We start from the raw sequence: 25,022 nt of genomic DNA on the forward strand, positions 1-25,022 counted from the left end.
AGAAGGTGGCCCAAGCCCTTGAGCCCGGTACCCACCTGGGAGACCCAGATAAAGCTCCTGGCTTCTGGCATTGGCCTGGCATTGGCATTGACCTGGCTCAACCCCAGCCTCAGCAACTGGGGCCATTTAGGGAGTGAACCAGCAGATGGAAGAACTCTCTCCACCCCTCCCTCTCTGTAATAAACAAGCAAACAAAAAAAAAAAAATAAAATCTTAAAAAAAAAAAACAAAAAAGATCTTGCTTAGACCCCATTTCATTGCTGCCATAATTAGATCAAATCCCCATACCAATCCATTAGCCATTAGCATTTATCCATTATCTGCTAACATAAGACTAGAGTTTAAGTCTCCATGGTTTGGGAAGACAAGTCCTGATCAATCAATAACAGAATGTAATTTTTGGAATATCTTAAACCAGCACTGTCCCTTTATGCTTGAAGAGTTGATGCCCAGAGACATTGTGTACAGAGCAAAGATAAATATTTTTGGCAGAGTAAAGAGTACTATAGATGTCTGTTGATTTCTAGATCTGTGCCTTTTCCGTTATATCAGCATTTTAAATTTTAATTTTACATATACAGCATTTACAAACATGTATACAAGTACATATGTAATGTATTTGTATATTTGTGCGCATTTAAAGTAATATTATATCTATGTTTGATATCTGTATGTCTATTTGTATAAAATACTGTAGTTTTGTCTTTATTGGTAATTGTAAAATCCTTAAAATATCAAGCTGGGTGCTAGACATACATTAACTGCTGCTTTCTCAAAGATGAAATAATTCAAACAAACGAAGAATTGCCGAGAGGTGGATCCGCGCCGGGCTTTGGCTCTCTCCCAGGCACGAGAGACTGGTGAGCCTGCTCCAACCCCCTGCCGGGCTTCAGCGCGCCGCGAAGCCGCTCCCCTCTGAGGCTCTGGGGCTTGCCGCAGAAATTTCAACCCTTTGGCTTTCGGGTGAGATTGCGAGCCGGAGGGATTTCAGGGCGCACAGGAAACGCAGCTTGGAGGCGGGAGGTTTTGTGGAAGGAACGAAGGGTTTGGGCAGTTTGGGTTTTTGTTCCAGGAAGTGAAAGAAATTAGAGACTCAGCGTGAAGCCGCCTGTTGCCAGGCAACCTGCGGACGCCAGCTGGGGCTGAAGTGGAATTGCCCTCTTTTACACCTTTTCCAGGTCTCCTGCTCTGGATCTGGGCTTTCCTGAGCTTGTTGGGTCAGCTCACGGTGGCTTCCCTGTGTCGCCCACCTGTCCAGGGGTCCCAGGTATGAAAGAATGCGATTCCTTCTAGGACATTGCAGGTGCCATGAAGTATAATTTAGTTTGGAGAGGAGGTGATGTGGGGGCAAGGAGGATTATTCTGCTTTGTTGGAAATTAAGAATACCTCAGGTTCAGTTCGGATCCTGAGTTTGTTAGCACATAGATGTGGTCCCTTCCCTCATTAAGCCTAAATACTACATTGTATTGACAAATCTCTTTTCTCTCTCCTTGTATATGAGCTTGATTAGATCAATTCATTCTTTGGGTTCTATCCTGCTCTAATTCGGATTAAGAGTATAATAGCCACTAATATTACTAACCAAGAGAGAAATGAAGATCAATGGAATTGGAAACCATAACAGTTTAAAAATGAGGGAATGGAAATGAGTTAAATTCTTCTGTTGGCTAGCACTAAAGATGTTAACAACATTTATTAAATGCTAACAATGACCATGTCATGACTTGAAGCAGTTTGAGGGTGGACAGAAGCCGTTCCCTCTGACTGGCATCCCTATCCCAACTGGGTGGATATTCAGTGCTTTAGGACAAGCACAACCTTTGGAAAACATTCCAAAGATTGACTCACAACTATATGTTTGAAATTGTTATTTTTCCCAAAAAGTGTATTTCAGAGGCGGATGGGAGAGAGATGTAGGGATAGAGAAGGAGATATCGAAAAATAGAGGAGATAGAGATGAGAGAGAGAGAAAGAGAGAGAGAATGAATATGCTCCCATGGGCTGCTTCACTTCCTAAATGTATTCAGGGAAGCAGGAGCTGGGAACTCAGTCTGTGTCTATGAATGTGGCAAAAGTCCAATTACTTGAGCCATCATATGTTGCTACCCAGGGTCTGTATTAGCAGAAGGCTGGAAAATCCAGAGCTGGATGGAGCATTGAACCCAAGCACTGTTTGGGAAGCAGACGTCCCAACCGGTAGCTTAGGTGCTAGACCAAACATCTACCCCAGAAACGGATTATTGTTCTACCAAGTTTAGATTTCTTTTGTTCTTTAGTTCCTGCAATAATTTCTCTAACTGTTTTATTACCTGTTATCAGCAAGGGTATAATACTGGAAAAAGTTCTGAAACCTGTGTGTGAATTCAGTCTCTGCAATACCTGGCAAACAATATGGCAAAGTAAAATTAATTTTGTGAGCCTCGGGTTGCTCAGTTTGAATATCAGGTTTGCCGGGGTTGTGGTGTAGTGGGTAAAGCTGCTGCCTGCAACGCCGGCATGCCATATTGGCACCAGTTCATGTCCTGGCTGCTCCACTTCTGATCCAGCTTCCTGCTAATGTGCCGGGGAAAGCAGCAGAAAATGGCTCAAGTTCCTGGGCTCCTGCACCCATGTGAGAGACCTGGAAGAAACTCTGGGCTTCTGGCTTCAGTCTGGCCCAGCCCTAGCTGTTGAAGCCAATTGGGAAGTGAACCTCTCTCTCTACCTCTGTTCTCCTTCTCTTTCTCTCTCTCACTCTTTCAAATAAATAAATTAATTTTTTTAAAAGAAAACACGCAGATTGGGCTGAGTTATCTCTGAAGTCCTGTCCAAGTCCTACACAGGTTTAAGTGGCTTGACCTCCCTAATTCTGTACTTCTCAGAGTGTTTCATAGATGATGGCCTTGAATGTTTTTACTATGTTTAAGTGAATTGTGTCATGTAATTTTCAGTTAACTCCCATCTGCATTGGCGGGACTTGCTTATTTACCAGTATTGATTAAGTTTCTACCAATTTCCAAGCTTTCTGCTAAGCCCTGAGGTATAGGCTGAGCGAAACCAGTAGTCCTTGCCCTCAGGAGACTTGCAGTGTAGTATAAAAAAAAATAATAGCTACCATTCAATGCCTTAAACACCATATCTGATTGTTTGAAGACAGAATTCATATGTTGGCATTGTGATTCTCATAATTAGGAACAGAGGAGTGAAACTCATCTAAGAATATATTTAAAATATGGGGCTGGGCATGTGGCACAATGCTTGAGTCTCTGCTTGGGACACATGCATCCCCTATCAGAGTGACTTGTTTGAGCTCTAGCTCTTTTGTTTCTAGTCCAGCTTCCTGCTAATGTGCACTGTATGACACAGCAGGTTATGGCTCAAGTACTTGAGTCCCTGCCAACTCACATGGAGAACCCAGATTATGTTCTGGGCTCCAGGATTTGGCCTGGCCTAGCCTCATCTGTTTTGGGCATTAGGGGAATGAACCAGTGGATGCAAGATATTTTTTTGTCAGTCACTCTTTCTCTGTTCCAAATAAAATGAAAAAAAAAAAAAAGTGTACAGGTATTTGGTGATGCATTTATTTATTGAGTAAACATTTATTAAAGAGGGCTCTATAGATGAATTGAAGGGAATTGTGTATAAGAATTAGTAAGGAATAGGGATATCTTTCAAGTAAGAAGACTTTTAGAGTCAGCTGCATAGTATCTTCACTTCTCTGATTTATGCCTTCTGATGTCCCTGTCTCTGACTCACTCTGATCTTGCCATCTTGCCTCCCTCTTATAAGGACCCTGGTGGTTCTATTGAGCTCACTGGAGAGTCCAGGATAATCTCCACATCTCAAAAATCTTAAACTGAAAAGACCTCTTAGCCATTTAAAACAGCATCATTTAGAGAGTCCAGGCCAGGGATGAAGATGTGAACTTCTCTGGGAACTCTTTATTCAGGCTATCATAGGGGATAAAATAATTACCCTATAGAAAGTGGACTTTGGTAAAAGAAGCAAAAATGAATAATCACAGGATTTCTTTTCTGTAGAGGAGTATTGTATAACTTGTATGTCTTGTTTAAAGTTAGAGTCAAAATTATCATTTTATGTTTCAAAGTACAGTATACTGCATGATAAATACATGAACCTGAATGGATTTGGAGGTTAAAGGAGTTGCTGCTTCTCCTACGAGCCAAACCCAGCCATTCTCTGGAAGAAAGAAGCCACTACAAGTACGTAAGCTATATGATTTTCCTCTTGCAGGATGACTTACTTACAATTCTCCAATCCCTCTTCTCAAGTTTTTACAACTACTTACACTCATAAATATTTAGAATTAGTATTTCCTAGATTTGAATAATGGAAGCACCAAAGTTGAATATTACTTGGTGTAGAGATGCTGCCTAAGTGCCTCTCAGCAGGGCTAAACCCCCTGAAAATAGAAAATGCCACAGTTACTGCACATGCCAAAGCAGGCCTGGGATGGGCGCACCCACCCCAAAGGAATGTGGCAGCAGGAGCAGCAGGGGCTAATGGACGTTAACTGGTACCTGCAGTATTTTCAGGAATTTGTAAATTTGCAGGAGCATCTAAATGGGCCTGTCTCAGGATTTACAACACAGCTCTAATCCCTGTGTTAGACCTCCAGACCCGATTCCTTTTCCCAAATCCTTAAGTTGATGTATAACCTTGCCTACATGTCTGCTGGCTTGTAGACTTGCTGATACCCTTTAAATAAAAGTGGGAGCACATAGCTATCTAGTGGCACGCTCTTAGAATGGTCACTCCCATGTCCTGTCTCCTCATTTAATAAACCCCACAACTTGGAAACTCCACTGCTTGAGTTAGTTTTATTTTAAAAAGTTGTTTTTTGTCTTATTTTTATTATTTAAGAATTATCTGTACATCTAAAAAAAGTATGTAAAAAGTAAAAATACTAGAAAGAAGGAAATGTTGTGTTTCCATAATTTGGATGTACCCTATTAATATTTTGGTGGATTTATGCATAATTGGTACACATTGTAAATTGAATATATTATTTTATCCTATTTTTTATTTAATGTAAAGCATAAACATTTTAATGTAATTTTTAAAACTAACAGTACTTTTTAATGATTGTATTATATAATATATATTTCTATTCAGAGGAGGCTTAAAAGATAAACCAAACTTACTTTAAAACATCCTTTATGGGGGCTGGCACTGTGGTGCAGAAGGTTAAAGTCCTGGCCTGCAGTACTGGCATCCCCTATGGGCACTGGTTTGAGTCCCAGCTCCCTGCTAATGTGCCTGGGAAAGTAGTGGAGGATGGCCCAAGTCCTTGGGCCCCTGCACCCGCGAAGCAGACCTGGAAGAAGCTCCTGGCTCCTGGCTTTGGAATGGCTCAGCTCCAGCTGTTGTGGCCATTTGGGGAGTGACCCAGCAGTTCGAAGATCTCTCTCTCTCTGTGTCTCTTCTTCTGTCTCTCTGTAACTCAGCCTTTCAAATAAAATAAATAAATCCTAAAAAAATGTATATCTCCTTGCTATTCTTATTCCAAATGCTGGATAACTACTATTTATCAGTGAAGTTGACGAATGTCTGAATGAATGGTATTACTTAATTCTTACAATAAACCATTGAGGTGGGTGGTATTACTTGCTTGTTTTTGGATGTGGAAGAACTGAACCTCTTAGAGATATTGTGATGTGCCAGGATTTATTTTTTAAAGATTTTTTTTTTTATTTGAAAGACAGAGTTACAGAGAAAGATAGAAACAGAGAGAGAGGTCTTCCATCCGCTGGTTCACTCCCCAGATGGCTACAATGGCCAGAGCTGAGCTGATCCAGAGCCAGGAGGCAGAAGATTCTTCTGGGTCTCCCACATGTGTGCAGGGGCCTAAGGACTTGGGCCATCTTATGCTGCTTTACCAGTCCATAGCAGAGAGCTGGATTGGAAGAGGAGCAGCCAGGATTCGAACTGGTGCCCATATAGGATGCCAGTGCTGCAGGCCAGGGCTTTAACCTGCTGTGCCACAGGATTTTGAACTCTAGTTTTGACTTATTCTTGAGGCTGAATTGAATTCTCTCCATTATATGAAAGAGTAACTCCTTTGGGGATCTTAAGGTGCATTATGTTGTGGATTAAATCTGAATGCCTCAATAATTTGTATTAAAGCAACCTTTGTCTCTTAAAATATCAAATGCAGTATTATGGCTTCCCCCATTCTGTTATTTGAATAGTGTATTATGGATCTTCAGTTTGTTTACTTGTCAGTTGTTAGGAAAAGCTCAAGATTTAAGTTATTTATTTATTTTTTTGACAGTTAGACAGTGAGAGAGAGAAAGAGAGAGGTCTTCCTTCTGTAGGTTCACCCCCCAAATGGCCGCACTGCACCGATCTGAAGCCAGGAGCCAGGTGCTTCCTCCTGGTCTCCCATGCAGGTACAGGGCCCAAGGACCTGGGCCATCCTCCACTGCCTTCTTGGGCCACAGAAGAGAGCTGGACTGGAAGAGGAGCAACTGGGACAGAATCCGGCGCCCCAACAGGAACTAGAACCCGGTGTGCTGGTGCCGCAGGCGGAGGATTAACCTAGTGAGCTGCAGCGCCGGCCAAGATTTAAGTTCTTAAAAGAAGGGTTGCTAATAACCTTTCTTTGTGCAAATAATATCTGGTGTACCTTCACACTCTGGACTTTATTCCTTTCCACACGATAACTCTTGCTTGTGGGTCCATGCCGCACATATTTCTGGCTGAAAGCAGTTTTTCAGTTTTTTTCCTTCTGTTAATCTGGTCGTCTCTTCCTCATCCTTCAGAGCTTCCTGTAAAAGCTGCCTTTTCCTTCCTTCCTCCCTCCCTTTTCTTCTTTTTTAAAGATGCAGTCAGAGTTACACAGAGAAGAGAGAGGCAGAGAGAGAGAGAGAGAGAGAGAGAGAGAGAGAGAGGTCTTCCATCTGCTGGTTCACTCCCCAGTTGGCCACAACAGCCAGAACTGCGTGATCCGAAGCCAGGAGCCAGGAGCCAGGAGCTTCTTTCCAGTCTCCCACGTGGGTGTAGGGGCCCAAGGACTTGGGCCATCTTCTGCTGCCTTCCCAGGCCATAGCAGAGCTGGATCAGAAGTGGAGCAGCCAGGTCTTGAACTGGCGCCCATATGGGATGCTGGCACTGCAGGCCAGGTCATTAACCCACTGTGCCACAAATCCAGCCTCGCCTCGCCTCGCCTCGCCTCTCCTCTCCTCTCCTCTCCTCTCCTCTCCTCTCCTCTCCTCTCCTCTCCTCTCCTCTCCTCTCCTCTCTTCCCCTTTTTCCTTTCTCTCTCTCTTTTTTAAAAATATTTATTTATTTATTTGAAAATCATAGTTACACAGAGAGAGGAGAGGCAGAGAAACAGAGAGAGAGGGAGGTCTTCCATCTGCTGGTTCACTCCCCAGATGGCCGCAAGGGTCGGAGCCAGGAGCTTCCTCCAGGTCTTCCACGTAGGTGCAGGGGCCCAAGGACATGGGCCATCTTCTGCTGCTTTCCCGGACCATAGCAGAGAGCTGGACAGGAAGTGGAGCAGCTGGGTCTCGACCCAGCGCCCACATGGGATGCCGGCGCTTCAGGCCAGAGCATTAACCCGCTGCACCACAGCGCCAGCCCCCTCCTTTCTCTTGTCCTTTCTCTTTTCTTTCTTTCTTTTTTTTCTTTTCTTTCCAGCTTTCTAGTTTCCTAGAGTAGGGTGGGCACACATGCTAAGTTGTTGCTGACTTAGATTTATTTTTACCATTACAGTTTATTTCCCCAGAGGAGTGCTATGCAACTGGAATTATCTCTTGCTTATCATTTATCTGTGTCCTAAGCAAAGTAGAGAGGAGATTAATAAGTATTTCTTACTTGGAGTGTACTGGGAAAAATCATAATTGGCATTTGTGCCTTGACTCACATTAGTTCATTGACTCTTAAAGTATCAGGGATTTATGTGTACTGATTTTAATTTTTCACTTTTAAATTAAAGCAGGGATGGACTTCTGGACCATGGGCAATTCAGAATGCGTACCCACCTGTGTGAGTTACTTTTCTTCACATTGGAACTCTTGAATGGGCAACTATTTATTATACATTAATAAGTGAAAAAAGAGCAAAATTATATATGTAGCTATGATTGTGAACCACAGAAAATGTTGTGCTCATACAGATGACCTAAAAATTATTTTTCCAAAATTAAAATAGCTCTTGTCATAGGATGAAAGTATTATAGGTAATATTTTGTTTGTTTTTATTTTCTTTAATATTCTTACATTTTCTTGAAAAAGATAAATATTTATTTAGAAAATTCAGATAAATGGATTTATTAAAGCAATATATTTTTCAAAAAATTACAATTGATATACTTAAAATTAATTAAGTAGTAAATCTGCTTGTGCTTTAATTTGATATTAAGGAATATAATAATTTTGTCAATCTCATTAAATTTATATTTTTGGTCTAGAATACATTATGTTTTATATTTACATATTTTTGCCTTTTAAAATTTGGAGTGTCTGATCGTTATTTTCTTTCAAGTATTTTAGATGACACAGCTTCTTAGAAAACACAAATCAAGAACACTAATTTATTGTCCTAAGTAGTGTGACATTGACATTTTTGTAGATTAAAAACAAGCAAATATCAATAATTTCATGAGGGTCTACATGCTAATCTAGATATAAGAAAAGAATTAGGCTTAGATTTTTGGTACAAGATGTTAAGTGGGTGTTTCATCTGTGTGCTGGTAAATATTTTAACAACTGCTTTTCTGAGAAGTATATTGTAAATTTATTATAAATTTTACTTTTTTATTACAAATGAATTTAAGTACATTTTATGATTATAACTTTTATTGGTATAAAAATGTATACCAAGAAATATACAAATGTTACTAAAATGTGTAAACTATTTAGATTCAGTATACCCTATTGGTTCTCATTGAATGCTTGTGTGTGTGTGTGTCTTTCTTTCTTTCCTTCTTTGTGTCAGTGCTTCCTTCCTTCCTTCCTTCCTTTCCCTTCTCCCTTCTCTCTTTCTCCCTCCCTCCCACCCACTCTCTTCCTTCCTCCCTCCCTCCCTCCCTCCCTCCCTCCTTCCCTTCCTCCCTTCCCTCTTCCCTCTTTCCTTGCTTTTGCTGAAGTCTGTGTCTAACCAATATAGTTGTAAGTGATGAGCCAGAATAGTTTTAATGTGAACATTGGCTGATATTTTCGTTTACTGTAAGCTGACAGGAGTGATTTCTTTGCTGAATTAAATAATAGTTGTGAATATTGAAACTATTTCCTTAGGTTTTTGTGCCATCCTCGATGTGAGAGCTACAGACATAATTCTATTTTAAGTTTAGTCTGCATTATTTTCATTTTTTCCACTACTTTTTTAAGTCTCCAAAATTAGCAAAATAATATATTGAATATTAATTCATAGCACTTGCCAACTTCAGTGTAAAAAAAATCACATCATGGCTGATTTTAAGCCAATACTGAAATCAGAGATGGAAGGGGATGCGCAACAGTATATTACCATGCAGACACATATATGTAAATAACCTCAATACCATATATTATTGAAGTCAAATTGTTAGGAAGCTATGAATTCTGAGTATTTCTTACCTTTGTTTCTAATATGACTTAATTACAAATTTATATAGTAATGGTTATGTTTAATAACAGCTCGAAAATTTGCTCAACTTTAACAAAAGCCTATGGCAAACCAGCACACCATTGGCTACCTGTACCTTTTTAATATAATATGTAGCATATATGATTTTCAATTATTAAAGACTCATTTTAAAAGTTATAATGCATAACTTATTTCTTTTAGGGTCCCACGACTTGATTTGGGAAGCCTGGTTGACTCTGATGATGAGGTAAGTTTTGGCTATTATTTAATACAAAAAAGTGTAAACACCATATTACATGTAGAATATAATAAGTATCATTGCATTTTATTTTTAGGATGATTATTCATATATTCCACTTAGTACAGCGCATATTTATTTTAATCCACCAAATTCATCTTCTACTCTTGGTTGGGTCCCATCATGTCAAATACCATATACTCAGCATCATCTAAAAGAACTGGTTAGTATTTGTTTATTACCTACTTTAAGAATTATAGTATGCATCATTATTATTATATTTAATCTAGAAACTTCATTATGTTTAGTCTATGTTTTTCCTGATTTAAATATTTTATTTAAAATATTAAAGTCCCAAATAACAATGTTGATGAAATAATTTTACTTGGTTTTCATTTTTTCACATATCAAAATAATATTTTAAGAATTTCTCATAAAAGAATTTCATATAAAATTGACAAAGTACACCTTAATATGGAATCCAGGAATTTTAAAATAAAGCAAAATGTTATATCAGATCTTACCAGTTTAAAATAGAAGACTGATGGGCCCGGTGTTGTGGCACTGTGGGTTAAACTGCCACTTGCAATGCTGGCATCCCATGTTGAAGTGCCCATTTGAGTTCCGGCTGCTCTGCTTCCAATCTAGCTCCTGCTAATGCTCCTGGGAAAGTAGTGGATACCCTGACACCCGTGTAGGAGATCCAGGTGGAGTTCCTGACTCCTGGCTTTGGCCTAACCCAAGCCTGGCTGTTGGTGGCCATTTGGGAAGTGAACCAGCAGATGGAAGATATCTCTATCTGTCTCTGTCTCTGTCTCTCTCTGAACCTCTACCTTTCAAACAAAGAAATGAATAAATATTTTTTAAAAGATAAAATGTAGGGCGATGAGGGTGGAGGTTTAGTGCAGTGGCTAAGATGCTGCTTGGAACACCTACATTCCATGTCAGGCTACCTGGATTTGAGTCCTGGCTCTGCTTCAGGTACCAACTTCCTGCTAATGTGCAGCCTGGAAAGCAGCAGATGATGGCCCAAGTACTTGAATCCCTGTCATCTGCATGTGAGACCTAGAAAGAGCTCCTGGCTCCTGGCTTTGGCCTGGTCCAGCTCTAGGTTTTGTGAGTATTTAAGGAGTTAGCAGGCAAATGGAAGATTCGTCTATCTTTGTGTCTCTCTGCATTTCAAAATCAATCAATAAACAATTTATACATAATTTTATAAAGAAGGTAAGATTTGTCTCTTGGAAACAGATTTGTACTTTAGGCTACTTGGATATTGCAGAGTAAGTATTCTTATTCCAAGGTGTTTCCTTGCGACATGTTTTACTTCAAACAATATCAGGTGTTCTATTTCACATTATGAATTCAGGTTCTGACTGGTGTTTTATGAGTAGGGGCTTGCTTGTCTGTCCTTGGTAATCTTTCTCTTGAAGCTGGCTCTACTCCCATTCTCTGTCTCATTTTGGAAAATCACATGTCTGTTATCCTAGTCTGTATCTTGCTGCCGTTTTGCCCAGTAGCATTGTCTTATCCCTGTCCTCTGCTTTACACTTGGATATCCTCAACAATCTCCAACATGAGGTGGGCATAGTCTTCTCTGAGCAGTTATGTTTACCCTGATCGATCAGTGATGCTTCAGCAGCTAAATGTTTTAAATATCATCTCTGTTTAGAGCATGATCATAATGATTTCTCTCTTAGGCATAAACACTAAGTGAAATGATAAGCCTGTTAAAGTCAATAACAAAAACTAATAATTATTTTGATCTCTTTTCCTGGTGAATAACATGCATTTCTTTTTTATCTCTAGGACCAGGACATAATACCTGAAAATTTACCAGCACCATCAAGCAAATATAAGCTAAAATATCAACAATATAACACTGAAATGAAAGAGGGATATAAACAGTATAGTCAGAGAAATTCAGAGAAGACAAAATCAAATGTTCCACATCCAGAGTCCCCAGAAATCAAGATAGATGACAAGGTAACATGGGGAATTTTTCATGTGCTTTTGGGTATTTGCATGTCTTCTCTGGAGAAATGTCTATTTAGATTATTTACGCCTTTTTTTTATAATAACATATTAATATCTACACCCTTAGCAAATTTCAAATATATACATATAGTACAGAATTCTTAATTAGAGTTTACATTAGATATTTAGAACTCTCTCATCTTGTATTAGCTTTCAACTGTTTTTAAGTTGTGTTATTTATCTTTCCATTATTGAGCTGTAGGAATTATTTGTGTATTCTGGATACAAGTCTTTTGTATCAGATGTATAATTTGTAAGTATTTATGGGTTGTCTTTTCACTTCCTGATGGTGTTATTTCAACCACTAAAAGATTTAATTTTTTTTTTTTTTTTTGACAGGCAGAGTGGACAGTGAGAGAGAGAGATAGAGAGAAAGGTCTTCCTTTGCCATTGGTTCACCCTCCAATGGCTGCCGCGGTAGGCATGCTGCGGCCGGCGCACCGCGCTGATCCAATGGCAGGAGCCAGGTGCTTCTCCTGGTCTCCCATGGGGTGCAGGGCCCAAGCACTTGGGCCATCCTCCACTGCACTCCCGGGCCACAGCAGAGAGCTGGCCTGGAAGAGGGGCAACCGGGACAGGATCGGTACCCCGACCGGGACTAGAACCCGGTGTGCCGGCGCCACAAGGCGGAGGATTAGCCTACTGAGCTGCGGCACCGGCCTAAAAGATTTAATTTTGATGAAGTCCAATTTATTTTTCCTTTTGTCACCTGTGTATTTTGCTTTTGTAACCTAAGGTTGCTAACCCAAAGTTAGCATTTTGTAGTATTTTGTAGTTTTAACTCTTACATTTCAATCTCTGATCTATTTTGAGTTAACTTTTTTTTTTTTTTTTTAATAGTGTGAAGTTGGAAGGGGTGTGGGGTCCAACTTCACTCTTTTGTTTGTGTATCTCTGGTTGTCCCAGCACCATTTGTTGAACAGATCATTATTCCCTGCTGCATGATCTTGGCCACTTGTTGAAAACTAACCAGCCTAAATGTAAGGTTAAATCAGTTCTTAAATGTTGATTCTGGTATTTTCATTATAGTCTTCTATAAACAGAATAAAATTGTCAACTTAAATGTTCTGGCAGAAATTATTCTCTGGGAATCTCTGTCACCAGCAGTGTATTTAAGATGTAAATGACTCTGAGAAACTTAAAAAAAAGATGAATTCTTTACATTTATTTACACTGGTGTAATTTGGGGGACACACAGGGTGACTGTTTTACTAATACTATAGCTTTTTCTTTAAATTTTGTAAGAGATCAGATTTTAACTGTCTTTACTCACCCCTTATGAGTGCTAACTGTGTATGGCAGTGAGTGTGTTAATTAATTTATTGTGGCAGTTATTACACAATGTATATGTGTATCAAATCATCACACTGAAATATGTAATTGAATATTTGCTACATACAGTATGTAATATTGAATACATTAGTATACACTTTTTATTTGTTAATAAACACCTTAAAATCTTAAAAAATGAAGACAGAGACTTTTGTCCTGAGTAGATATCATTAACTGCAGGGGGAGACGATTACTTGGAAATCTGGTTTGAGAAGGTTAAGTCTAATGTGCCAAGTGGAAATGTCACAGTTTTCTCATTGTAAAGTTTAGAAACAAGCTGAAACTAAATTATATCCCTTTAAAACTTGTTCTCAATCTAATTAAAATACCCAACTTTGCTTTTACTTCAACATATCTCTGAATTAATCTGATTAATTCACTTTATGTAATGCTAGGTTAAGGAAATCACTATTTAGGAAAAACAGGTTCATTAGTGAATGAAATGAATGAATAAAATTATAAAGTATCCCCGGGGGCGGAGCCAAGATGGCGGATAGTGAGGACGTGCGCCATTAGTCTGCGAAAATAAAGTTTCATAAAAGTGGAATTACTGTAGCCTTAGGAAAAGACTCAAGAAAAAAACTACAGAGGAGACGCCTCCGGATCGAGTGGACGGGACACAGAGGATCTACTGAGAGCCCACTGCGTGGAAACCCAACCGCGAGAACCGAGCCACAGAGTCTTGCCGGCGCGGGAACCGGGGTAAGACAAAAGCCTCAGAAACTCTCCTCCTCCCGCCTCCGTCTGCAGCTCTGCCGCGGCGGCGGCGGCGGCGGCGGCAGCGGCGGCGGCGGCGGCGCCCTGACCGCCTCTCTCCACGGTCCCAGTCCCGGGGAGCGCGCGCGGGCACTGCAACGGCGGCGGCGGAGGCGGCGGCGGCGGCGGCGGCGCCCTGACCGCCTCTCTCCACGGTCCCAGCCTCGGGGAGCGCGCGCGGGCACTGCAGCGGCGGCGGCAGCGGCAGCGACGGCGGCGCCCTGACCGCCTCTCTCCACGGTCCCAGCCCCGGGGAACGCGCGCGGGCACTGCAGCGGCGGCGGCGGAGGAGGCGGCGGCGGCGGCGGCGGCGCCCTGACCGCCTCTCTCCACGGTCCCAGCCTCGGGGAGTGCGCGCGGGCACTGCAGCGGCGGCAGCGGCAGCGGCGGCGGCGCCGGCGCCCTGACCGCCTCTCTCCACGGTCACAGCCCCGGGGAGCGTGCGCGGGCACTGCGGCGGCGGCGGCGGCGGGGGCCTCCCGAGCGCCTCCCTCCACCGCCCCAGTCCCGGGGAGCGCGCGCAGGTACTACAGCGGCGGTGGTGACAGCGGTGGCCGCAGCGATCCTGTGGCCCGGCTGGCCCTAGGCGACAGCGCCTAAAGAGGAAGATCACGGGAGAAGCCCCAGGTGGTGTCTTGGATCACCAGCTGAGACAAGGCTTCAGGAAAAGATTCAAGGAAAAAACTGCAGAAGAAATGCTTCCAGATAACCAACTGCGGGAGACGACCCGCAAAATCTACCCAGCGCGCTTTTACACAGCCTTAAACCTCAAGAAACAAGCATAGCTCTCTGGCCACACCCATCACAGCCCCGAAGGCTCCAACAAAGCAGACAGCTCACTTAGAGGCATAGTATAACGAGAGAAAAAAAAAAAAAAACAAAAACAAAAACACCACAAATTATCTCTAACATGCCAAGCAAGAAACATAGAAGCGGAGGTACCAAGAACAAGGAAGGCACTATGACGCCCCCAAGTGAACAGGACACACCAATGCAAGATTATGAAGATGAAGACATAGAGGAACTGCAAGAAGCAGATTTCAAAAAATTGATAAGAACATTAAGAAGTTCTCAAAAACAAATTCTTGAACTACAGAAATCCTTAATGGACAAGATAGAAAATCTCTCCCGTGAAAATGAAATATTAAGGAGGAATCAAAATGAAATGAAAAAACTAATGGAACAGGAATTCTCGATAGTGACAAAAAACCACAATGAAATGAAGAACACAATGGATCAAATGGCAAACACATTAGAGAGCCTTAAAAACAGAATGGGTGAAGCAGAAGAGAGAATATCGGAATTAGAAGACAGAGAACAGGAAAGGAAACAGTCAAATCAAAGAAAAGAAGAAGAAATTAGAAATCTAAAAAACACTGTCAGGAATCTACAGGATACTATTAAAAAAACCAACATTCGGGTTCTAGGAGTTCCTGAAGGCATGGAAAGGGAGAAAGGATTAGAAGGCCTTTTTAGTGAGATACTAGCAGAAAATTTCCCAGGTTTGGAGAAGGACAGAGACATCCTAGTACAGGAAGCTCAGAGAACCCCTAATAAACATGATCAAAAGAGATCCTCACCACGACACGTCGTAATCAAACTCACCACAGTGAAACATAAAGAAAAGATACTAAAATGTGCAAGAGAGAAACGCCAGATTACTCTCAGAGGATCTCCAATTAGACTTACAGCTGATTTCTCATCAGAAACCCTACAAGCCAGGAGAGAATGGCGAGATATAGCCCAGGTACTAAGAGAGAAAAACTGCCAGCCCAGAATATTATATCCTGCAAAGCTCTCATTTGTGAATGAAGGTGAAATTAAGACCTTTCACAGCAAACAGAAATTGAAAGAATTTGTCGCCACTCGTCCAGCCCTGCAAAAGATGCTTAAAGATGTGTTACATACAGAAACACAGAAACACGGTCACCAATATGAAAGAAGGTAAAGGAAGGAAACCTCACAGCAAAAGATCACAGGAATCTCAAACCAGATATCAGAAAATATCTTTGGCAAATGGCAGGGCAAAGTTACTCCTTCTCAATAGTCACACTGAATGTTAATGGCTTGAACTGTCCAGTTAAAAGACACCGATTGGCGGATTGGGTCAAGGAACAAAACCCATCCTTTTGCTGCCTACAAGAAACCCATCTATCCAACAATGATCCATACAAGCTGAGAGTGAAGGGCTGGAAAAAGATATACCATGCCAACAGAAATGAAAAGAGAGCGGGCGTAGCCATCTTAATATCAGACAACATAAACTTTACCACAAAAACTGTTAGGAGAGACAAAGAGGGGCACTATATAATGATTAAGGGATCCATTCAACAGGAAGATATAACGATTATCAATGTATATGCACCTAATTACAGGGCACCAGCTTATTTAAAAGACTTGTTAAGGGACTTAAAGGGAGACTTAGACCCCAATACAATAGTACTGGGGGACTTCAATACTCCACTCTCAGAGATAGACAGATCATCAGGACAGAAGATCAACAAGGAGACAGTAGATTTAAATGACACTATAGCCCAAATGGATCTAACAGATATCTACAGAACATTTCATCCTACATCTAAGGACTTTACATTCTTCTCAGCAGTACATGGAACCCTCTCTAGGATTGACCACATACTAGGCCATAAAGCAAGTCTCAGCAAATTCAAAAAAATTAGAATCGTACCATGCAGCTTCTCAGACCATAAAGGAATGAAATTGGAAATTGGCAACTCAGGAATCCCTAGAGCACGAGCAAACACATGGAGATTGAACAACATGCTCCTGAATGAACAATGGGTCATAGAAGAAATTAAAAGAGAAATCAAAAATTTTCTGGAAATAAATGAGGATAACAGCACAACATACCAAAACCTATGGGATACAACAAAAGCAGTGTTAAGAGGAAAGTTTATATCAATAGGTGCCTACATCAAGAAATTGGAAAGGCACCAAATAGATGAGCTTTCAAGTCACCTCAAGGATCTAGAAAATCTGCAGCAAACCAAACCTAAACCCAGTAGGAGAAGAGAAATAATTAAAATCAGAGAAGAAATCAACAGGATTGAATCCAAAAAAACATTACAAAAAATCAGCCAAACGAGGAGCTGGTTTTTTGAAAAAATAAACAAAATTGACACCCCATTGGCCCAACTAACTAAAAAAAGAAGAGAAAAGACCCAAATCAATAGGATCAGAGATGAAATGGGAAACATAACAACAGATGCCACAGAAATAAAAAGAATCATCAGAAATTACTACAAGGACTTGTATGCCAGCAAACAGGGAAATCTATCAGAAATGGAAAGATTTTTGGACACATATAACCTCCCAAAATTGAGCCAGGAAGACATAGAAAACCTAAACAGACCAATAACTGACACAGAAATTGAAACAGTAATAAAGGCCCTCCCAACAAAGAAAAGCCCAGGACCAGATGGATTCACTGCTGAGTTCTACCAGACATTTAGAGAAGAACTAACTCCAATTCTCCTCAAACTATTTAGAGCAATCGAAAAAGAGGGAATCCTCCCAAATTCTTTCTATGAAGCCACCATCACCTTAATTCCTAAGCCAGAAAGAGACGCAACATTGAAAGAGAATTACAGACCAATATCCCTGATGAACATAGATGCAAAAATCCTCAATAAAATTCTGGCCAATAGAATGCAACAACACATCAGAAAGATCATCCACCCAGACCAAGTGGGATTCATCCCCGGTATGCAGGGATGGTTCAACATTCGCAAAACAATCAACGTAATACACTACATTAACAGACTGCAGAAGAAAAACCATATGATTCTCTCAATAGACGCAGAGAAAGCATTTGATAAAATACAACACCCTTTCATGATGAAAACTCTAAGCAAACTGGGTATGGAAGGAACATTCCTTAATACAATCAAAGCAATATATGAAAAACCCACGGCCAACATCCTATTGAATGGGGAAAAGTTGGAAGCATTTCCACTGAAATCTGGTACCAGACAGGGATGTCCTCTCTCACCACTGCTATTCAATATAGTTCTGGAAGTTTTGGCCAGAGCTATTAGGCAAGAAAAAGAAATTAAAGGGATACAAATCGGGAAGGAAGAACTCAAACTATCCCTCTTTGCAGATGATATGATTCTTTATTTAGGGGACCCAAAGAACTCTACTAAGAGACTGCTGGAACTCATCGAAGAGTTTGGCAAAGTAGCAGGATATAAAATCAATGCACAAAAATCAACAGCCTTTGTATACACAGGCAATGCCACGGCCGAGGAAGAACTTCTAAAATCAATCCCATTCACAATAGCTACAAAAACAATCAAATACCTTGGAATAAACTTAACCAAAGACGTTAAAGATCTCTACGATGAAAACTACAAAACCTTACAGAAAGAAATAGAAGAGGATACCAAAAAATGGAGAAATCTTCCATGCTCATGGATTGGAAGAATCAATATCATCAAAATGTCTATTCTCCCAAAAACAATTTATACATTCAATGCAATACCCATCAAGATCCCAAAGACCTTCTTCTCAGATCTGGAAAAAATGATGCTGAAATTCATATGGAGACACAGAAGACCTCGAATAGCCAAAGCAATCCTGTACAACAAAAACAAAGCCGGAGGCATCACAATACCTGATTTTAGGACATACTACAGGGCAGTTGTTATCAAAACAGCATGGTACTGGTACAGAAACAGATGGATAGACCAATGGAACAGAATAGAAACACCAGAAATCAATCCAAACATCTACAGCCAACTTATATTTGACCAAAGATCCAAATCTAAACCCTGGAATAAGGACAGCCTATTCAATAAATGGTGCTGGGAAAATTGGATTTCCACATGCAGAAGCTTGAAGCAAGACCCATACCTATCACCTTACACAAAAATTCACTCAACATGGATTAAAGACTTAAACCTACGACCCGAAACCATCAAATTATTAGAGAGCATTGGAGAAACCCTGCAAGATATAGGCACAGGCAAAGACTTCCTGGAAAATACTCCAACAGCACAGGCAGTGAAAACCAAAATTAACTTTTGGGATTGCATCAAATTGAGAAGTTTCTGTACTTCAAAAGAAACAGTCAGGAAAGTGAAGAGGCAACCAACAGAATGGGAAAAAATATTTGCAAACTATACTACAGATAAAGGATTGATAACCAGAATCTACAAAGAAATCAAGAAAATCCACAAAAACAGAACAAACAACCCACTTAAGAGATGGGCCAAGGACCTCAATAGACATTTTTCGAAAGAGGAAATCCAAATGGCCAACAGACACATGAAAAAATGTTCAAGATCACTAGCAATCAGAGAAATGCAAATCAAAACCACAATGAGGTTCCATCTCACCCCGGTGAGAATGGCTCACATTCAGAAATCTACCAACAACAGCTGCTGGAGAGGATGTGGGGAAAAAGGAACACTAACCCACTGTTGGTGGGAATGCAAACTGGTTAAGCCACTATGGAAGTCTGTCTGGAGATTCCTCAGAAACCTGAACATAACCCTACCATACAACCCAGCCATCCCACTCCTTGGAATTTACCCAAAGGAAATTAATTTGGCTAATAAAAAAGCCATCTGCACATTAATGTTTATTGCAGCTCAATTCACAATAGCTAAGACCTGGAACCAACCCAAATGCCCATCAACAGTAGATTGGATAAAGAAATTATGGGACATGTACTCCATAGAATACTATGCAGCAGTAAGAAACAACGAAACCCAGTCATTTGCAACAAGATGGAGCAATCTGGAAAACATCATGCTGAGTGAATTAAGCCAGTCCCAAAGAGAAAAATATCATTTGTTTTCCCTGATCGGTGACAACTGAGCGCCAAAGGGGAAACCTATTAAATGAACACTATAAGCAACAATGAACTGATCAGCTCCTGTCCTGACTTTAGATGTACAATGTAATATTTTATCCTTTTTGGTATTTGCTGTTATTGTTGTTGTTCTAGTACTGTTGGTTGAACTCAGTAATTAACACACAATTATTCTTAGGTGTTTAAATTTAACTGAAAAGAGATCCCTGTTAAATCTAAGAGTGGAAAAAGAGAGGGAGGAGAGGAACAATTTGGAACATGCTCAATCGGACTGGCCGCAAATGGTGGAGTTGGAAATGTGCCAGGGGATTCCAACACAATCCCATCAGGATGGCATGTACCAATGCCATCGCACTAGTCCAAGTGATCAATTTCAGCTCACAATTGATAGCTCTGATAGCCCTAAGAGTCAAAGAGATCACACAAACAAGACAAGTATCTGCTAATACTAACTGATAGAATCAAAAAGGGAGAGAAAGATCCAACATGGGAAGTGGGATACACAGCAGACTCATAGGATGGCAGATGTCCTAAACAACACTCTGGCCTCAGAATCAGCCCTCAAGGCATTCAGATCTGGCTGAAGAGCCCATGAGAGTATAGCAGGCATGGAAAGCCAAGATACCATGGAAAAAAAAAAAAAAAAGACCTAAATGAATGATCTCTGTGAGTGAGATCCCAGTGGAAAGAACGGGGCCATCAAAGAAGGAGGTACCCTTCTCCGAAGGGAGGAGAGAACCTCCACTTTGACTATGACCCTATCGGAATAAGATCAAAGTCAGCGAACTCTAAAGGCTTCCATAGCCCTGGCAACTCATGACTAGAGCCTAGGGAGATTACTGATGCCATGAACAGGAGTGTCAAATTGTTAAGTCAGCAACAGGAGTCACTGTGTACTTACACCCCATGTGGGATCTGTCCCTAATGTGTCGTTTAAAGCCAAGTGATGCTATGACTGGTACTGAAACAGTATTTTTATACTTTGCGTTTCTGTGTGGGCGCAGACTGATGAGGTCTTTGCTAATTATAGACTGAAGTGATCTTCTGTATATAAAGAGAATTGGAAACGAAAAAAAAAAAAAAAAAAGGAAGGAAAAACAAAAAAAAAAAAAAACAACCTGGTGTTAAAATGGAAATGGCATAGAAAATTAATTAATTTGAAAAAAATTTTTGTAGGATCTCTGTCTTTAATGTGCTGTACATTGCGATTTAATGCTATAATTAGTAATCCAATGGTAGTTTTTTCACTTGATGTTGCTATGTGGGCAAAATGTTGAAATCTTTACCTAATGTATACTAAACTGATCTTCTGTATATAAAGAGAATTGAAAATGAATCCTTACACGAATGGAGGGAGAGGGGGAGCGGGAGGGGGGAGGGTTGCGGGCGGGAGGGAAGTTATGCGAGGGGGGAAGCCATTGTAACCCATAAACTATACTTTGGAAATTTATATTCATTAAATAAAAGTTTAATAAAAAAAAAAAAAAAATTATAAAGTATCCTTATAGCTTGATTTCTAAGTAGTAAACACTTGAGGTTCATTATTCAGTCATCGGACAAATGCTTATTGAGTGCACATGATATGGAGCTTGTCTGGCACCAGAGACATGCAGTTAAAAATGACAGATGAGGTCCCTGTCCTCATGGAACATACAGTAGAAGAGGTAGACAAGAAATAGTAAATAAATATATAATAGAATTTTATGTAGGAATTAAAGGTCAGTAAGGCAGAGTAAGAAGATGGAATGTGACCTTTCAAGGGCTATTGAAAGTAAGAATGAACCCTTGAGGAAGAACTCTTGAAATCTATTAAAGTTTTGACAAATTACTAACGTGATGGGACTTTTTTTTTTTTTTTGGTTGTTATTAAGGTAATCATAAGCACATCTCTTATTCAGAGAAAAATTTGGTATTTATCTTTTTAGAATCCCAAAGGATTCTAAAGATGACATCCATCTTTTAGTACTTCTGAATTTAATTTTATACTCGAGTGAACAAGCCCATGTTAATTGTTTTTTACAATGATACAACATGAGTAAAAATAGTTGTGACAATTGCAATTTTTATTAAATGCTCACTGTGTGTCAGACAGGTTTTACAGTTGTTGGACATCTATCATCCTGTTTAATCCTCTTCTTGATGGCAATAGTTACTGTTACTAATTCCCATTTTGTCTGTGAGTAGACTGAGGCTCAGAGAAGTCATCTAGCTGGAAAGTGGAAGAGCTGGATTCAGACACGGCAATCTGGTTGTCAGAGCCCCTACTCTTCCTGCCTGTACAGCTAGTCTCTGAGATACTCAGTGACTACCTATTCTCATATTTTCTTAAAAGCAGATCTTCAAAATATATATGTGATGGTCCCTGTGTTGCTTTCATGTATAGTGTGTACAAGGCAAGGAGAGCAGCGTGGATGGCCTTACCACTCTGGACAGGAAAGCCCTCCTACAGCAAGGTTTTGCAGAAAGCCCTTGCAATGCACAACACAGTACAAGAAAATCAAATGCAGTAAGTCATCAGCATTTTTGTTTACTTTGTAAGCCATTAAGATAATTTGCCTTCCAAGACATTGCAGACTTGTAATTGAATAATAACTGTAGTAATTCTATCTGGGCAATATTTACATCATCTGAGGTGAATATTTATTAATGTGCAAGTTGAGTTCATTTTCAGAAATGATTGATTTGTGTTTCATATATCTTATGTTTAAAAATTGTGTTGGCTCTTTGGAAAAATGTCATTTGTACTGTCCAACATGTGAATTGCCTGTTAGTTATATTAGGAGGCTTATTTGGCTTCACTCTCTTTTGCCAAAAGTAGCCTGGTTATTTTATTTTATTTTATTTTTTTGAGATTCATAAGCTACTTGTATGAGAGCAGTTTAAGCCAAGGAAGGCCAGAAACAAAATAATTTTTCCTTAGGAAAAGTAAAGAAAACTCCAGACTCTCATTATTAACTTTATATCTTTCACAAAATCTATTGTGTTTATGAGTATTGCTTAGAACAGTTCTGGTACAAGCAGATAATTAGGACAATTCTGTAGTGTCTTGGCATAAAGGGACCAAGCTCATTGCAGTTGAAGTCTATTGACTGTGTTTGGCACCCCAAGCTGATTAATATCTTAGGCATACCTACAAGTGATAGGTGAAATACCAGCGTGGTGGCTCACAAGTCAGGAATATGCTGGTTTACACAGCCTAAATAATACAGCAATATGGATTTGAGCAGTCACATTATCATCACTGTTGAGAAGAGACTCAATATATATATATATATATATTTTATTTCAGTCATAATCTTCCAGAATCAGCATGCTTCCAGTTAATAGCAGTGTATAATCCATCTCTGGGCCAGTTAGACTCACTTTCTATGGGTGTCCTAAGTTGAAAATTTGTTATATACTTCTTTTAATGATATAACATACACATTACTTTCTGAAATAATTACTAGTTAGATATTTATGCTTAATAGACCAGGAGTATTACCAGCATTGTTATGAAAACAAAAAAGCAAAGTCTTTTCCCAAAGAAGGCTACTTTTGATCTATTCCTGAAGCAGTGTTAGATATGGATAGTACCAATATTTAAGGACCATTGGATATTGTTCTTGGCATTACTGAAAGCCATCTGAGTATTAGCAGATTTCTATTCCTTGTGATTCCATTGTTAATGGTGATATATCTAAATGCATTACCAAATAAATGTTTCTTTATTGTGCTACCACACGTTCATCTTTTTTATTTCCCCAAGGAAACTTTCAAGGCCTCTGAAATTAGTACTGAGTTGTTTTAAAAATGGAAGTCAAGCTTCTTTGGTTTTTAACTCCTCAAATAAACGACAGAAGCAGTGAACCTCTCTTATGATTTGTGTGTCCTTCTAGTCCAGTTCTTTTGTCAGTTTGCTGTGTTGTCACATCCTTTGAATCAGTGTGACTTCTGCTTCTAATAAGCTTTGTTTGCACAGACCTTTAAGTCATAGTACCTGAGAGTGGTTCTAACATTCCCTGCAGAGTAGAAGCCACCATAAACCTCACCACAAGGTGGCCTTTCTGCATGGGATCTGTGGTGTTCATCCATCTCCCCTCTTTTAGCTGATTGTGGGTTCTACATCTGTGTCCTGGCTCATCACAGATGTTTTCTGTAGGTAATTGTTGCATGTTTTAGCAAGTGTCCACTTTCTGCATTACCCTGAGATAGAACCATAGGCCTTGCTTTACCTGTAGGTTGCACCTTTTTTCGAGCTTCTTAATTGCTGTTTTAAATTTATTACTAAACAAAATTTTTTATGAAGTATCATGAGCTTAGCAAGTAGCACACGGCAAAGATATGTTGCAAATGATATAAATGTTATATAGTACATGTAGTGTGTAAACCAGGCCTTTTAAATTTTAACCAAAAAATTAAATTCAATTATAGGGAAAATTTTTTTTCAAAAAAAGTACTGATTTATTTGAAAGAGTTACAGAGAACGAGGGAGAGAGAGAGAGAGAGAGAGAGATCTTCCATCTTCTGGTTCACTCCCCAAGTGGTTGCAATTGCCAGGGCTGAGCCAGGAGCTTCATTTGGGTCTCCAAATTGGGTGGCAGGGGCCCAAGTACTTGGGCCATCTTCCACTGCTTTTCCTAGGCCATTAGCAAGCAGCTAGATTAGAAGTAGAACAGCTGGGACTTGAACTGACACCCGTATGAAATACTGGCATTGTAGATGGCAGCTTTACCCTGATATGCCACAACACCAGCCCCACTAAAATTTTTTAAATGTTTATTTTTATTAGTTTGAAATTTAGAGAGGGAGGGAGAAACGGACAGACAGACAGACAGTTCTTCCATCCACTGGTCACTGCTTGAATTTCCACAACAGCTGTGCTGGGCCAGGCTGGAGCCAGGAGCCTGGACCTCAATTGGGCTTCCCATGTGAGCAGCAGGGATACAAGCATAGGAGCTATTGCCTGCTTACTTCCCAGGGTGCACATTGGTAGAAAACTGGAATCAGAAGCAGAGTTGTGACTGAAACCCAGGCACTCCCATATGATAAGCATGTCTCAAGTGACATTTTAAGCTCTGTGCAGAAGGTTCATGCCTCTAGGCTAACTTTTAAATAATTATGTCTTAACTTTTCCAAGTTTCTTAAATGTTTTTATTTTTGTTGTTATGTTATAACTTTAGATGCTCTTATTTGATATTTTGTGTCAGTTTTAGATAAAGCACTCTCTTCAAGGTTCAAAGGCCTGTATCTTAAACAAGAATTTCTTACTT

General features: G+C 40.1%; 1 protein-coding gene across 7 annotated transcripts in view; it reads left to right on the plus strand.

The window, feature by feature from the left end:
* Nucleotides 1-1,118: 1,118 nt before the first annotated feature.
* Nucleotides 1,119-25,022, plus strand: part of CAPS2 (calcyphosine 2) — a 55,646-nt gene continuing 31,742 nt past the window's right edge. For 4 of the 7 annotated variants that reach the window (XM_062203205.1, XM_062203207.1, XM_062203211.1 and 1 more), the window contains exons 1-7: nt 1,119-1,267; nt 4,089-4,203; nt 7,944-7,993; nt 9,776-9,821; nt 9,910-10,035; nt 11,619-11,795; nt 22,154-22,276. In XM_062203205.1, the coding sequence (XP_062059189.1) occupies nt 4,123-4,203; nt 7,944-7,993; nt 9,776-9,821; nt 9,910-10,035; nt 11,619-11,795; nt 22,154-22,276 (603 nt within the window). In that variant the 5' untranslated portion in view covers nt 1,119-1,267; nt 4,089-4,122. The remainder of the gene's footprint in view (nt 1,268-4,088; nt 4,204-7,943; nt 7,994-9,775; nt 9,822-9,909; nt 10,036-11,618; nt 11,796-22,153; nt 22,277-25,022) is intronic. The other 3 variants (XM_062203208.1, XM_062203206.1, XM_062203210.1) reach the window with 3 other exon arrangements.

This window comes from Lepus europaeus, chromosome 10 (genome assembly GCF_033115175.1).
Source record: "Lepus europaeus isolate LE1 chromosome 10, mLepTim1.pri, whole genome shotgun sequence".
In the NCBI taxonomy this organism is placed as follows: domain Eukaryota; kingdom Metazoa; phylum Chordata; class Mammalia; order Lagomorpha; family Leporidae; genus Lepus; species Lepus europaeus.